At 39.1% G+C, this 16,316-nt stretch overlaps 2 protein-coding genes across 2 annotated transcripts; one reads left to right on the forward strand and one right to left on the reverse strand.

Annotated features, from left to right (window-relative positions):
• The first annotated feature begins 2,179 nt into the window (after positions 1–2,179).
• LOC126805008 (cellulose synthase A catalytic subunit 2 [UDP-forming]-like) lies at positions 2,180–9,275 on the forward strand. Its single transcript, XM_050532095.1, has 13 exons — positions 2,180–2,951; positions 4,109–4,304; positions 4,394–4,626; positions 4,787–4,886; positions 5,027–5,210; positions 5,358–5,624; positions 5,774–6,119; positions 6,251–6,388; positions 6,786–6,911; positions 7,046–7,532; positions 7,647–7,843; positions 7,940–8,290; positions 8,664–9,275. Exons 1-13 carry the CDS (start codon positions 2,871–2,873, stop codon positions 9,243–9,245), a joined length of 3,288 nt encoding a protein of 1,095 aa, XP_050388052.1. The 5' UTR covers positions 2,180–2,870; the 3' UTR covers positions 9,246–9,275.
• Positions 9,276–9,723: 448 nt separating this feature from the next.
• LOC126802550 (uncharacterized) lies at positions 9,724–10,703 on the reverse strand. Its single transcript, XM_050530196.1, has 2 exons — positions 10,335–10,703; positions 9,724–10,182 (listed from the first exon to the last, which is right to left on the reverse strand). Exons 1-2 carry the CDS (start codon positions 10,701–10,703, stop codon positions 9,724–9,726), a joined length of 828 nt encoding a protein of 275 aa, XP_050386153.1.
• Between the last annotated feature and the right edge of the window lie 5,613 nt (positions 10,704–16,316).

A 16,316-nucleotide genomic window follows, 5' to 3' on the forward strand; every position in this document is an offset into this window, starting at 1 on the left:
GCGATAAACAGACAAAGGAGAAACCCAAATGTTGGAATTCATTCGCCAACAAAGAGATTTTACAAGTTATCTGATTAAGTAGCTAGCTAATAATTCAAATAGTTGATCTAAACTTGAATTAATGGCCTAATAAAACGTTAGTACGTAGCTAAAAATATCAGAAGTTTTGTTTTACACATTACAGTGATTACACAGTGATCGATGCACACCATTCTTGAATGCTATTAGTAATTTGCCAAACGACTTGTGATAACTCATAACGTGATGCAATTATAGTTGAAGTAACATGCATGCCTAACAAGCTAGCTAGTACCGGTACGTTTTTCCTTATACAAAGAAGTTAGCTCCGCTTGATTTTCCTCATACAACACTTGAGGTACCTTTCTACACTATCATATGCCAATATGATCATGTGAGGAGGGGAGCATACACAACGAAAATTTCTACCAAATAGTGCTGAACAAAATATCTTATATACGTCGCATGTGATTCGCCTAATGTTTACATTTAGGAACATTAGACGAATCACAACATGTGAACAATATATTTTCATTCTTTTGCCTATTGTTTGTGGAGGTAGTAGGAAAGTAAGTAAATTATATTGTGAAATTGAACATAATCCATTTTCTAAGATCACGTAGGATAATTAAATGGACACTTCAATGAGATGTCGTGAAATTATGGTTCTATAGACAATGACAGAAAAAATCATATCACGAGTTAATTATTATCGTAAATGACAAAGGTTATTCTCTTATTACTTCGTTGGCAATCAACAAGAACTATACTATTGTAATGTCTATATACATACTAAGCTGAGACATTACGTGTTGGATTACACTATGTTATACTTAATAATTATTATGTGGTTGGAAGAAATTCTAAAATTTTCATTAATCTCTATTACTATAAAGCGATCACCTAAAATATGAACTAAATTGTGAACTGTCAAATATACCCCTCATAATTTTATCCTCATACACAAACAGAATGACAATTATGTAAAAATATAAATGTTTTCAACAATGTGTTTTTCCAAAACTAGTATTCATATGAAACAACATAATCCTTTATGTAATGTTTTAAGAATACACTTTAAATAAAATTCTACAAATTCGTGCAATCAAAACACGTGCATTGCTCGAGTACGAGACTAATAGTATTAATACGACGTTTGTGTTCCAATTCACATAATTTTGGTTCGTCATACCATACGTCCTTAGCCCAAAATCACTTGGTCTTTCTTCATGATGAATGAGTACAATCAAGCTGAAATTCATCGATTTTTTCAGTATATTATATCAATTTAATAATGATAAATAATTTAATGATATATATATATATATAATTACAGTCCCTATCCAGAGTGAAGCTTCACTCTGGAATTACAGAGTAAAGTTTCAATTTTGACACACTTTTCGGTCAAATGTTTTTACCATAAGCGATTCAATATTTAGGTATGCTATTCAAGATCATCTCTACAAAATTTCACCTAATTCGGACATCGCTAAGGTATTAAAATTAGATTAAATCAATGAATGAATTAAAACTGTTTAACGTGAACCGTTCGTGTAAATCTCAATTTTGAAAGCTCAAATCATTGTCAAATTGGATGAAACTTTGTAAAGATGATCTTGAATAACATACCTAAATATTGAATCACTTATGGTGAAAAAATATGATCGAAAAATGTGCTAAAATTGGAATTTCACTATGTAATTTCAGAATGAAGCTTCACTCTAGATAGAAACTATATATAATTATATATATATATAAGCCAAAATTACTTAGTCCCTACAATTTATTTTGGTCAGACCAGAAATGCAGAAAAGAAGTTAATTTCTGGCAGCAACCCCCCGGCCTACCCGTATTTACTACTGTGGTCCGTACATGGAAACCCCTAAACAAAATCCCCCAAAAACTTTATTTCCAAAATCGAAGACACAGCTAGGCAGCTAGCAAGTACAAAATGCCAATGGTGTCCTTGCTTCCAGTTCCAAAGTACCAAACTTGGGTTCAACTCCTCTCGTAATTTACCATTCTTACACTTCGAAGCCACACAAGCTCTCCCCATTGCAAACAGTAAAGACATGATCTTCGCCGCGTGAGCAGATCCTACTTCCTTGTTGTAACTCTCTCTTTCTCTTTTACGTCTCCATCATCTTCCATTTCTTCACTGTCACTCTCTCTCTCTGACCTGTCCTCCGTTTATATTTTTTCCTTCACTAAATACACCACCCGAAAATCCGAGAGCGTTTTAAAGAAGAAGAAAACTGGGGAACTCGTACAGTCCCACACAGAAAAGAAAAAACCCCTCAATAGATTAACAAGGGAAACCATTAAAGTTCCGATTTTTTTTTTTCTGTTTTGGGTTTTCTTTTTCTTCTCTGGTTAATTGAATTTGTTACCAACTCCGGTGGGGGCACAACCCAGCGCCACCACCACCATCCTGGGCCCCACTGCACTCTTCGATCATCACCAGCGTAGCACCATAATAATCACACATTACATTTTCTGGTTTACATTTTGTTCTTCCTCTTTTTATCTCTATACGCCTCTGTTTCCGGAGTCATATCTCATTTCGTATCCGTGTCTCCGAGATTGGTATTCAGCTCGGTACAGAGAGAATAAGGTTTGCTCGGTGAAACAGGGGATGAGGAAATTACGGTAACGCCCTCTGGGTGAAGAGTGTGTGTGTGTGTGTGTGTGTGTTTTTATATAGGTTTGGTTCTGTGTGGGTTTTGAGGGGTGTGGAGAGGAAGAAGTGTGGATCTTTTGGGGAGGAAGGACGCCGGACTCGGTGAAAGATTTGTTTTGAATTGAGTTTTTGTGTTTTGGTTTTTTGTTTTTTTGGGGTTTGGATTATTGAGATGGACACAAGAGGGAGGCTTGTGGCTGGTTCTCACAACAGGAATGAGTTTATTCTCATCAATGCAGATGAAGCTTCCAGGGTAAGAGGCGACCCAACCCATTGTTCTTTATGTTTTTATTGGTTTTTGGGGTGTGCCCATTTTCTGACTGTGTTGTTTTCAATCTGGGTATGATTAAATGCTGTAGATTTTAAGGGGGTTGGAGGGTGTAGATTGATTAATTTTTGTGAGCTTTGTCTTGTGATTTGTAAGTGATACTACTAGTTCTGGGATTGCTTGGTTTATTTTTGCTGCCTTTTGGTTTTGATGCAAGGAGTATTTCAGTTTTACCATATGCACATATCTTGTTTTGTTTCCTCCATAATTTATGTACTCTCTGACGTGAATGATACCAGCTCTTCTGCGTTAGGCTTGCTCTCTTTCTGTAGAAAATTGATAGAGATGGAGGAGTTGGGTTTGGAGTTTGATGCATGTTCTGACCTCACTACTTCTGAAAGTGTCAGCTCTCTAGAGACTAGAATCTTTCAGAAATCATTGGCACATTGCTTTTGCAATTTTCTGAAGCCATCGGACTTGAGAGCATGTATTTGTAACTTTTATGAACTTACTTCACCGAACTCTTTTTTTTTTCATAAAATTTACTGTTTTCATTCTTCTAAAATAGAAGACTTGCATTCTTTTCTGACAAGTTGTGCATAAAGTCGTGTTTTCAGTATCTCTTTTTTCCTTTCGTACTAATCCTCAATGAAGGGATGGAGAAAGTAGGTAGTATTCTGGTAGTGAAATGGTGAGCTACACAGATGAAATGGTTTTTTTTCTTTACTAGAAGTTTGCCGGTTGTGGTGGTGAAACTGTAAGCAATAGAGTACGTTTCTCTATTGGAAAAACTGTTTACAACTCTGTAAAAAAAGAGTAAAAATTTTAGTTAAGTTGATCACTTGGGTGACATTCTAATTGGACATCACTAATCATCCTATACACATTTCAGTTTACTTGTTTGATTGGGTAGCCAGTTGAAGCTTCATCATTATAAGACTGATGAACTACACTGTAAAGGGTGTTCTGAAGGTCTGGAAACCCTCAGTAAATTTATCATGAACACTAAGATATTTGAACTGCATTTTGTCGTATCTATAAATCATATTTTGACTCTCTATGAAATTTCTAGAGAAGATGTAAGACAGACTTTTACATTATAGTAAGCTGCCATCATTATTATATTGTTTGGTGTTTTACAGATAAAGTCTGTGGAAGAATTGAGTGGACAAATTTGTCAGATCTGTGGTGACGGGATTGAGATCACAGATGATGGAGAGATCTTTGTAGCCTGCAATGAATGTGCATTTCCTGTCTGTAGAGGTTGTTATCATTATGAAAGAAAAGAGGGCAATCAGGCTTGTCCCCAGTGTAAAACCAGATACAAGCGCATCAAAGGCATGCCTCTTTGTGCATCATATCAGATGCCTTTACTTTGATTTCTCATTAATCTCGAAACAATTCCTTACTAGTGTCACAACTTGCAGGTACTCCTAGGGTTGAAGGTGATGAAGAGGAAGATGATATTGATGATTTGGACAATGAGTTCTCCTATGGGAATTATGATGCTTTGGGCTCGCATCAAGTTGCTGAGGCTGAGCTATCTTCGCACCTCAATGTTGGTCGCGGTTCCCACTATAATCCCAGAATTCCCACACACAAAGAGCATGATTCGTCAACTCTGGATTCTGAAATCCCACTCTTGACGTATGGCGAGGAGGTAAATCAGTTGGTAAATTTAGTGATATCCTGTTTATAAATTATAACTTGTATTTGTATGCATGTCAACCTATGGATGTATGTTTGTTTGCCTTTGTTTCCAGACATTCATATATAATTATTGGCTTCTACTGATGTTTCTCTCATGCCGTTGGTTTTAGGATTCTGAGATATCATCTGATCGCCATGCGCTTATTATACCTCCTTATATGGGCCATGGGAACAGAATCCATCCTGTGCCTTTTCCCGATCAATCTCCCTGTAAGTTATTATCATTATTTTTGGGTCAAATTACATTATATGTCTTGTGCAAGCTTTTAGATTTGTTTTGCCAACAAAACATTACAGCCAGTCCCCTTTATCCTATGCAAGTACTAATAATTGTATTTTGAATGTATCAGTGCAACCTAGACCAATGGTGCCAAAGAAAGACATTTCTGTATATGGGTTTGGGAGCGTGGCTTGGAAGGACAGAATGGACGAGTGGAAGAAAAAGCAAAATGAAAAGCTTCAGGTGGTAAAACATGAAGGAGATAATGGAGGTGGAAACGTTGGTGGGAAGGAAGATGATTCTGATTTGCCTATGTAAGTGACTATTCAACACTTCAAGAATGTAAAAAAAAAAGAAAGAGAGAAAAAAAAACAGTAAACATTTGAGGTTGGAATTAAGTGGTTTCCTGCATTTGTTCACTATTTGGTACATTTACCAGCTTCATTTGTGTACATTATCAGGATGGATGAAGGCAGGCAGCCGCTTTCAAGGAAGATACCCATCCCTTCAAGCAAGATAAATCCATACAGAATGATAGTACTACTCCGACTTGTAATCCTTGGCTTCTTTTTTCATTATAGAATTCTCAATCCAGTGAAAGATGCATATGGCTTGTGGTTGACGTCAGTCATATGCGAGATATGGTTTGCTGTTTCATGGATTCTGGATCAGTTCCCCAAATGGTACCCAATAGAGCGAGAAACATACCTAGATCGGCTATCACTAAGGTAGACACAATTATTTACTCAGTTCTTTGTTTATGTCCTTGTTTTTCTTCTGCTTCCTCCGGAAATGAAATGAAACTTATCATTTTCCAGAAGCTTTGGGGATTTTCCTCAAATACAGTGCTTCATCATGGATTCTTCATTTGTTCCAGGTACGAAAAGGAAGGGAAACCGTCTGAACTAGCCAATATCGACATTTTTGTTAGTACAGTTGACCCTATGAAAGAACCTCCACTAATTACTGCGAATACGGTCCTTTCCATCCTAGCTGTTGATTATCCAGTCGATAAAGTTGCATGTTATGTCTCGGACGATGGTGCTGCCATGCTTACTTTTGAAGCCCTTTCTGAGACAGCAGAGTTTTCCAGGAGATGGGTACCTTTTTGTAAGAAATATAGCATCGAACCTCGAGCCCCAGAATGGTACTTCTCTCAGAAGATTGACTATTTGAAAAATAAAGTCCATCCTGAATTTGTCAGGGAAAGGCGTGCCATGAAGGTATCTGACTTGTTGCCATCGTTTCTTGAACAGAATGCATTAGGTTCTGGTTTTGTATGTTAATGTTCATCCATACAGTTATATGAAGTTTACATTAATGTTTTTTTTTCCATCTCATTTGTATTCTGCAGAGAGACTATGAAGAATTTAAAGTTAGGATTAACAGTTTGGTTGCCATGGCACAAAAGGTTCCAGAGGATGGCTGGACAATGCAGGATGGTACTCCCTGGCCTGGGAACAATGTACGGGACCATCCTGGCATGATTCAGGTGGGATTTATCTTACTTTCAGTTTATGTTCTATCTTTATACAGTCAAGGCATTTCTGTCTTCCTCTTGTGATGATATCATTTCATCATACGCTGTGTGCAATTGTGCATATAAGCTGCATTGCAATAGGTTATGTTTGCATATCATGTCTGACCAAAAAATAAATTGGTTGTATAAATTCTATGCCTCGTACATGTGTATGTTATGCATGTATACATGAACAGATAAAAGTATAAACAAAATTGGGTCTTTGCAACATTTTTACTGTTATTATTTTTCATCCTTCTTTTGTAACTGCCCTCTGCATTTAGGCATTTGTATTGGGTGGGATTAGGCATGTATCATGTTATGATGTTGATTGTGTACATGCACAAACTAATGACACTTGAATTTACAGGTCTTTCTTGGCAATAATGGTTTTCGTGATGATGAAGGAAATGAATTACCCCGTCTGGTTTATGTTTCTCGTGAAAAGAGACCAGGATTTGATCACCATAAAAAGGCTGGTGCCATGAATGCTTTGGTGGGCCTTACTTTTGTTTTATATTTTTGTTGCTCTTTGACATTTTTTGTCACCGTTTGGTTTTTTTCTTTCTTGCTTTTGCAATCTCTTTCTGTTTTATTTTTGCTCAGAGATGATTACCTATGTATCTACAGATGCGGGTCTCTGCCATAATCTCGAATGCTCCTTATCTTCTGAATGTTGACTGTGATCACTACATCAACAATAGCAAGGCCCTCAGAGAAGCCATGTGCTTCATGATGGACCCTACATCAGGGAAGAAAGTTTGCTACGTCCAGTTTCCCCAAAGATTTGATGGGATTGATCGTCACGATAGATACTCAAATAGGAATGTCGTATTCTTTGATATCAACATGAAAGGATTAGATGGTATACAAGGGCCAATATATGTTGGAACTGGGTGTGTTTTCAGAAGGCAAGCTCTTTATGGGTATGATGTGCCTGCCTCAAAGAAGACCCCTAGCAGAACCTGCAATTGCTGGCCAAAATGGTTCTGCTTGTGTTGTGGGTCAAGAAAGAACAAGAATGCAAAGTCAAAGAAAGAGAAAAAGAGAAAATCGAAACAAAGAGAAGCATCAAAGCAGATACATGCTGTTGAAAATATTGAAGTGGGAATTGAAGGTAATGGTGGAAAACGAGTCATTACTACTTCATTGTTTCTTTTATATTATTCGTTTATTGTTTCCCCTAAATTGTATGCTTTGCTAAAGAGACTAAGTTGTGTTTATGTTGCAGAACCAATCTCTGATAAATCATCCCATATGTCCCAACTGAAATTGGAGAAGAAATTTGGGCAATCTCCTGTCTTTGTAGCCTCCGCAGTACTGGAGAATGGTGGAATTCCTCAGGATATTAGTGCTGCATCTCTCTTGAGAGAAGCCATCCAAGTCATCAGCTGTGGTTATGAAGATAAAACAGAATGGGGAAAGGAAGTAAGTAGATTAAAAAGGTTCATTGTTTTGGAAAATTATATTTTTTCCAAATTCTTATTTTATCACTAAATTGCTTTAATTTTGAATCTCTAACAGGTCGGCTGGATATATGGTAGTGTTACTGAGGATATTCTGACGGGATTCAAGATGCACTGCCATGGCTGGAGATCTGTTTACTGCATACCCAAGTTGGCCGCATTCAAAGGGTCTGCTCCTATAAATCTTTCAGATCGTCTCCACCAAGTTCTGCGGTGGGCACTTGGATCAGTTGAAATTTTCTTAAGCAGACATTGTCCAATCTGGTATGGATATGGGAGCGGTTTGAAATCATTGGAGCGGTTTTCATACATCAACTCAGTTGTTTATCCTTGGACCTCCCTTCCTCTGATTGTTTACTGTAGTCTGCCTGCCATCTGTCTTCTGACCGGGAAATTCATTGTCCCCGAGGTAAACTTGACTCTATTTTTTGTGTTTCATTTACTGTACAGTCTGTACTCATCACATTTAGTAATCCATATGGAAGTTGATGATTCATTTGTAATTGTGATGAGTATGATGAACCAAATTGCATGTGTCGGGAGTTTGAATTCCATCGTTTTTCTTAAGACTAATTAAAAGTAAACATGTGAGTCGGATTCAAAGTTGTTATTCTACCCACCGGGAATCACTTTTTGAGTTCTTATAGTTGGGGAAGATATGCAAATCCCACAATTGTGACATTTCCTTTCAGCCTATATCTTAGCTGTAAACTTCCCACAATACAACTGATTTAAATTATTCATGCTCTCGTCTAACTCATGGCTTTATAACTTTTTCACAGATAAGTAACTATGCCAGTCTTGTTTTCATGGCACTCTTCTTATCCATAGCTGCCACTGGCATCCTTGAGATGCAATGGGGTGGTGTTGCGATAGATGACTGGTGGAGAAATGAGCAGTTCTGGGTGATTGGAGGTGCTTCATCGCATCTATTTGCTCTATTCCAGGGTTTACTCAAGGTTTTGGCTGGTGTTAACACAAACTTCACAGTTACATCCAAGGCAGCAGATGATGGAGCATTTTCTGAACTTTACATCTTCAAGTGGACATCATTGCTGATCCCTCCCACGACTTTATTGATAATAAACTTAGTGGGAGTTGTCGTTGGTATTTCAGATGCCATCAATAACGGGTATGATTCATGGGGTCCGTTGTTTGGCAGGCTATTTTTCGCCTTCTGGGTCATTATGCACCTCTACCCCTTCCTCAAGGGATTACTGGGTAAACAAGATCGTATGCCCACCATTATATTGGTTTGGTCCATTCTGCTATCATCAATATTAACTCTTATGTGGGTTCGAATAAATCCATTTATCTCAAGGGATGGCCCTGTTTTAGAGGTTTGTGGGTTAAATTGTGATTAGACACCAGAATAAACGTTTAGGTTGTTTCCAGTTCCAGCTTATGATGGTCGCAGAGTTGCAGAATTATTTGTTCATGCGAGTTCATGCACTTCATACAGATTTCCACAGTAGCAAGAGGATTTTTTGTGGAATGGAATTCATAGTTTAGGGGTGTGTAGATAAAGAGGACTGGGAGTTTGATACATCGTCATGTTCCTTCTATTAATTCTTTTATTACATTACGTTCATGTTGAGAGCTGCATTTGAGGTAGACTGGTTTACTTTTCTTATACTTAATCAATATTTATTCTTTTTCCAAATCCATGTACAGTGTAGAGTATCGAGCTGATAATGGTGATTGTTCACGTCAGAATTTAGTCAATCGCTGAGATCTTCTACAGAACTGGTTATCCCACCTTGATCAGGAACTTTGATCAGATGGAATTGAATATATCTGGAGGTCATCACAGCCTTGAGCATATATGTTCAAAGATATTTTTCAACTTTCGTCGTCTATGACGAAGAATTCCTCACTTCGACTTCGTTTGAGTTTTGGCAAGTGAGAATCGACTAGGCCAGCATCACCCAGATCCCCAAAGCTAGCTTCAACATCCAACCATTGTTTTCGCAGGATATCCCTGTCAAACTCATTCCAAGCAACATAATAGGGAGCAGCTCTTCTGAAAACCATCCTAGCATTCTCAACAGAATGGTTCACTTGTGCCTCAAACCTTGCATAACTGGCCCAAACCCTGACGTGCTGCTTTGCGTGGTCTAGTAGTCTCTCATATAGTTGTCTAGATTTCTCAGTTCTCCCCTCAGAGGCTTCAAAATCAATGTATGATTTCCACACCAGTTCAGGATAGAGCTCCGAGCAAACAATGCCTAGTTCGAAAAGAGCCCTCACTCGTTCCGTCTCCCCCAATCCTCTCTCAAACTCTGCGTACCTGACCCAAACCTGCCCATTATATGGCTTCCAATTCACATACTCTTCGTACAGTTTCCGACACCGATTCACATTCCTAAGCTTCTACTCCATCTCAATGTAGCTCATAAATATCTTGCGTTTCGGCGCCATTCTTATCGCAGTGTTGAGGATCTTGCGCGCACCCTTGAGACTTTTCCGGTGTCGTAGCTCCAAACCGGCAGCGCGAAGCCACACTTTGCAAATGAAAACTGATCATGTGGAATCACTGCAAGGCACTGCTCATACACTTGTGCTGCGTCTCCTCCATGTCCCTCCTCATAAGTTGCGTAATATATCCACAACTCGACATAGTACCGCCAGAGCCGCTTCCTTTCCCAGTAATAGAACTCTGGCCTCACCGGAGGAACAATAGCTATAGCTCGCCGGAACAGATCTCTGATTCGGTTCTTATTAGCACCAGCATCTTCTTCTAGCCCTATGTAAGCGAGCCAGGCCTTGTGATTCTGAGGATTAAAGCCGACCTCTACCTCATACCTATGTTGCACGGACATGGACACGGTGACACGACACGGCGACACGGCAAATCTCAAAAACTCCTCTTTCGACACGGCTCCGACACGGCAAATAAAAAATATTTATATATAATTTTGATATATAAAATAAATTAACAATACTATTATAAAGTTGTAAAATCTATCAATTACTTCAACTTGAGCTATCAAACACTAGTACACTACCCAATTGAGCTATCAAACACTCCCATTAAAATCATATCAACAGTTCAACAATCAACAATCAACAATTCAACACCCATTCAATAATCTAAATTTTAAAAAAAAATTGAATTACCTTACGCAGAGCTGTCGGCAGAGGCTGAGGCTGGGAGCTGGAGGCTGGAGGCTGAGGCTGAGGGAGGCTGAGGCAGGGAGCAGGGAGCAGGGGGCAGGGGGCAGGGGGCAGGGGGCAGGAGCTGGGAGCTGGAGTAGGAGGCAGGAGGCAAGAGGCTGGGGCTGGGGCTGGGGCTGGGGCTGCAAGAGGCAGGAGGCTGAGGAGGCTGGAGGCTGAGGGAGAAAGGAGTTGCAAGGATAAAGCCAGCAAGGAAGGAGAAGGAGAAAGGAGTCGCAAGGAAAGAGAAAGCCAGAAGAGAAGCAGAATGGCTGGGAGAGATTTTTAGGTTTTAAACGACGGAGCCGTGCCGGTCAACGTGTCCAAAGTCAACATTTTCCGATACGCCACGTGGCGTGTCCGATACGGCGAAAAGGTGTATCGTGTCGTATCGACGTGTCGGATACAGCGACATGCCTCTGCTTGCCGTATCCGTGCAACATAGCCTCATACTCAAGTCTCAACCGATCCCTATTCTGCCTCTCAAAAGCCACAAGCTCGTTATACACCATCGGGATTACAAACGGTTTTTTAAGTAATTCACGGTTGAAGGTATTTATAGACAACCTATGTACGAGACTTAATCCTAATCGGAAACCTAGTTGCTCGGGAACCTTGTTATACCAGGATACAGATCGACAACTGATAGTTTTCTTTTTTGATGAATCGAGAACTGATAAAGTTGAGGAGGAGGAGTTCACGACACAATGAAATTTATGCTCAACTACTAATGATAGTTATGATAAAAAAAATTCTTTATTTTTTGATTTACATCTAATGATAGTTGAATATGAATTTCATAGTCCAGTAACTATTGAACCGTATGAAAGAAACGGGGACATGAGGAGTTCATTATGACGTGGGAGGATGTTTTCTGTGCTACTGCTGACGTGACCCCTCTTACCAATAGGAAGTCGACGTGTGAATTTTTGAAGCAAACTTTTGTTTTTATTTTATTTTTATGGATAAAAGAAATGAAGAATAAAAAATAGTGTGTTAATAACGGGAATTTGTCTATGGTGCAACGCTGCATACTATACATACCGAATCGGACGGTGGATAGAGAGTGTCTTGAAATGCACTTGAGGTGTGTGAGGTGTATGAACGGTGGATTAGTGACGCTGCACTACAGAATTTTCCTTAATAACGGTTCCTCATAGTCCTTCTCTTTGATGCATGCAATCCATCCCTCGACTAGGTACGTATAGACATATATACTTTGACAAATTTCCCATAGCTCGCCAAAATCTCAACTTTTAGTCTCAAACTCAAACAAATTATTAATTCATGTGGATTCTGCAAAATAATGTCATTACCTAACTAAAGATACAATGATTTAATATGGAAACAATTACATTTTTGCATCTGCAAAGACTAAACACAGTTCACAAATCACAAAACTATATGCATGCCAACTTTATTAGGACTTCCCTGATGTAGAAACCTAGCAGCCTATTGAATTCAACTCTGCAAGTTAAGAAAAAAAAAACCTCTACTGCAAGTAAGATTTTTTGAATGGCTGCAAGTTAAGATTAATAACGTGTACTTGGTCCATGTGTACTTGGTCCTAGTCAAATTTTAACTAGAAACTCTGGTTGAGTCCATGCAGAACAGACAAACTTAGAACGTACAGACAAACCTTATGACCCATGGAGATCAATTATTTTTAAAGTGAAAGAATTTTGTTGTGTTCTTTATGGAGCTGACCCTCCAATTATCGGAATTGATTGAATCTTCTTAGTCCAACACATGAATTTATTCGGAAAATCTGTGCTACCATCAGCAGTGAAGCTACGACGCGACTTTTTCATATTTGTCTTGAAAACTCGAGTTTATTGATTAAAGATGATGTTTACATATAACTATATAAGAGTAGTTTATTAGCAAAGATTTCATGAGCACAATAAAGAGAAGAACAGTAGTGTAGCCGCCCGTACGTGACCAACTAAACGAAGCCTCTTTTGAGAATAAGAATCCATTCCCATCGACGTCTTAGAAAACTTGGGAGATAAGAAGTAACAAAATTAAGCTACAAAGATAAGAAGTAACAAAATTAAGCTACAATTAAGCACATCTTATTTCTCTATCCATGCATGGCTAGCTAAGTAGCTATTACTTATAAGTACTTCGATCATGAAAGATAAACTTTATAATCACATAATACAATGTGAAAAGATGTATATATAATTTATTTAAATTGCAAATTAATTTTCACTTGCATATATTTACTGTATATGTAAGAGTCTGTTAGTTATTTGATAAAATTAAAAATTAAAAAAAAATCTTAGCAAATCGCTGATCATATATAGCAACTTCATATTTGTCAAATCAAATTGTCCAATCTATCAGCATGCCATTCCTGAGGAGTTTGATGAAACAAGACACCTACATTATTATACAATGAACAGAGAAGAGAAATCAAACCATTTTGGGTAAAGGAATTTCAACCTATCTTAATGCATGAGCAAAGTCAACAGATCGTTTTTGGTGCTGACCCTTCATCTCCTTCTTCTCCACCAAGCAATAAGGCACCGATGGCTATGACGAATGATGAGTCATGGTCCATTTTCTTAAGCAAACAGAAGCTCATAGCATGTGAAGCATACCAAAAACAGTCTTTCATGTTTTCCATTTTCAATCTACACCCACTTGGGTTATCGGTATAAAGTACCTTAATTAGAAGTTTAGAGCTAACATTAAACGAAAGAGGAAAGTGTCACTTCAATCCGTTCCCTCGAAATCGTCCATGACCAAACTATATTTCTACTGATTCAAGCCTATTAGTCAAGCATACATGCTTTTTGCAAGGGTGATCTCAAAATAAATTGTTTGACCACTTAACTACATTTACCACTAACTAACAATACACCCGCTAGAAAAAAGAACGCGCCTCACGCATGGAGAAAAGAAGAGAGAATTTGAACTTTGAAGTGAGCCTCTCCTGGCCGAGCGCTGCTGGCATACCGCCGCTGCGTTTTGCGCCGGGAGGGGATTGAAGGCTAAGCCGCAGACATGAGTTCAAGGCAGAGGTGTGGTCCAAGGATGGAGGCTTCGGGTTGGATGGTATCTCCTCGATCTGATACTCTCTGATCCAGATCTAGACCGGGTAAGGAGCAGCGTTGGGTAGATCTACATGGCCCGGGTGTTGTGCATCTTCATGGTTTAGTCGATCTGGGTGTTGGGTTGTTATCAAATCTCGTTTGCTATTTTCGCCATGGGTTGCTGCGTGGTGGCGACGGAATGCTCTTCAGTTGCTTGTAGATGGTAGCGTGCACCAGGAGGAGGGGGAAGGATTGGCGGCGCTGAGGGTTTTCTAGGAGAGATGGGGTTTGGGCTGGACCTTTTGCTTTGGGCTTTGTGTTTGGCTTTTGAGCCCAGTTTGATTGTTGCTCAGTTTTTTTTGTGCTTTGTTTTAGTTTGAGATTAGTCTTTGGATCTGATTCTCAGGTCTCAAATAAGTCATTGCTCTTTAGAGTCAGGGTTGTCGTTATGGATTTAGATGGATGGTTGGGTTGTCGTAGCTGTTTTGTTGGTACAAGGACCCAGTTTTCTGCCGGTTTTTGCCGTGTGGTTTATTTTCAGCCTGTGTTGAGGATTCCGGGAAATCCTGGGATGGCCCGCCCGAGGATTTTTCATTGTGGTCAGATCCTGTCACAGTAATTGCTACAAATTTTGGTCAAGTTTTCCCGATCGGCTACCCAACTCGGTTTCCATTGGATCAATTAACATGTCAGTCTCTCCTCTTCGGAGTGAGGATAAGTAGTTTGATGTTAGAGTTGTTGGCTTGTAGTTGTAATCCCTTGTTGGGTGCTATAATTGCTTGTAATTGCAGTTTGTTGAATGAAATTTCTTTCAATAAAAAAAAACTACATTTGCCACTTTATCCCCATATCGAGAAGGAGATAAATAACAAAAGACTTCCATTTTTCATTCTACATTGACCAATTTGAATTGTACAATAATAACAAAATAAGATTTCTCTCACAACACTAATAAAAAAATGGAAAACTAAAACACAATCTTACGAACGGCATCCCTCTAGATAGATCTAAATAGGATGACGGGGACAAAAAGATGACAAAGACACTGGTTGGGAATGATTATAAGCCTATTCTTGATTTAAAATGAGTTGGCCTCACGAAAAACATTAGATTTACTATGATTCAAATTGAGGAACCATACGGAAGATATATTGTAGAATAGTAACCTAATTAATCAGTACACGAATATCATTCACATAAATTGCTTTGAAAGGTGATTGAAGGACATAGGTCCATATCATGGGGTTCATCTAGAGAACGGCCTATGATGGGTACCATAATTCCTATACAAATGAGAGTCGTCGCTCTAAGCCGTTTGATTTCCAGACCCAAAAATGGTCATGATCAATACAGTCAACGTCAGTGTGTTGTAGAAAATGAACCTCTTAATCCTCCAAGCCACGTCATCCACGAACGCGTTAAATTAAGAGTGGAAATTTGAGGGAGATTGATATGACGTACAAAAATGAAGTTATAAACCAAAAAGAAAACATAGATTATTTGCGTCGATCATCTTCCACGCTTCTTCATAAGACCAACCCTGCAGTTTCTTAAAACTCATACAACACGTACCCGCAAAACACGCTCTACGCCAAACCAAATCCAAAGGGGTGGGAGAAGCCAATTCATAGATAAGAAGATCGATCGAGGAAGCAAAAGGAGGGTAAATCTTACTGATCATTTTGGAGTAATTCTGAGTGATCGATCATCTGAATCTCATTTTCAATGGCGGCAGAAGCACCATCTTCGTCTTCATCACGTAGCAATGTTTATCATCACGGCTCCGACGTCGACAAGGCCCTGACAGAGTCGGAGTTGGCCGCCGCAGAGCAGCTGATGCAACTCAGCGACAACAGCGGCAGCAGTTGCGGCAGCAAGAAGAGAAGAGGTTACAAAGAAGAGGAGTACGAGACGGACGAAGAAGGGGTCGTTGAGTATCAGAGCCCGCTGAGTGTGATTGAGGAGATTTTTGGGAAGGAAGACGAACAAGATCTCCGGCCAAAGAAGAAGACAAGGTACCGGACGCTTGCTGATATTTATTCAACGACCACACCCATCAGAAGATGAATGCAGCATCACCATCATCATATGGGAATCGAAAGAGGTGCGGGCTAGCGACTTATTAAGAAACCATAGTTATGGGATCGAAGTTAAGCTTAGAGGCCCTAGGACACGGGCTTGATTATCTCAGTGATTAAGTCTACCAAGTGTTCCAAGAGCTTTGTTGTTGTGATTTGC

This window comes from Argentina anserina, chromosome 1, assembly GCF_933775445.1.
Source record: "Argentina anserina chromosome 1, drPotAnse1.1, whole genome shotgun sequence".
NCBI lineage: Eukaryota > Viridiplantae > Streptophyta > Magnoliopsida > Rosales > Rosaceae > Argentina > Argentina anserina.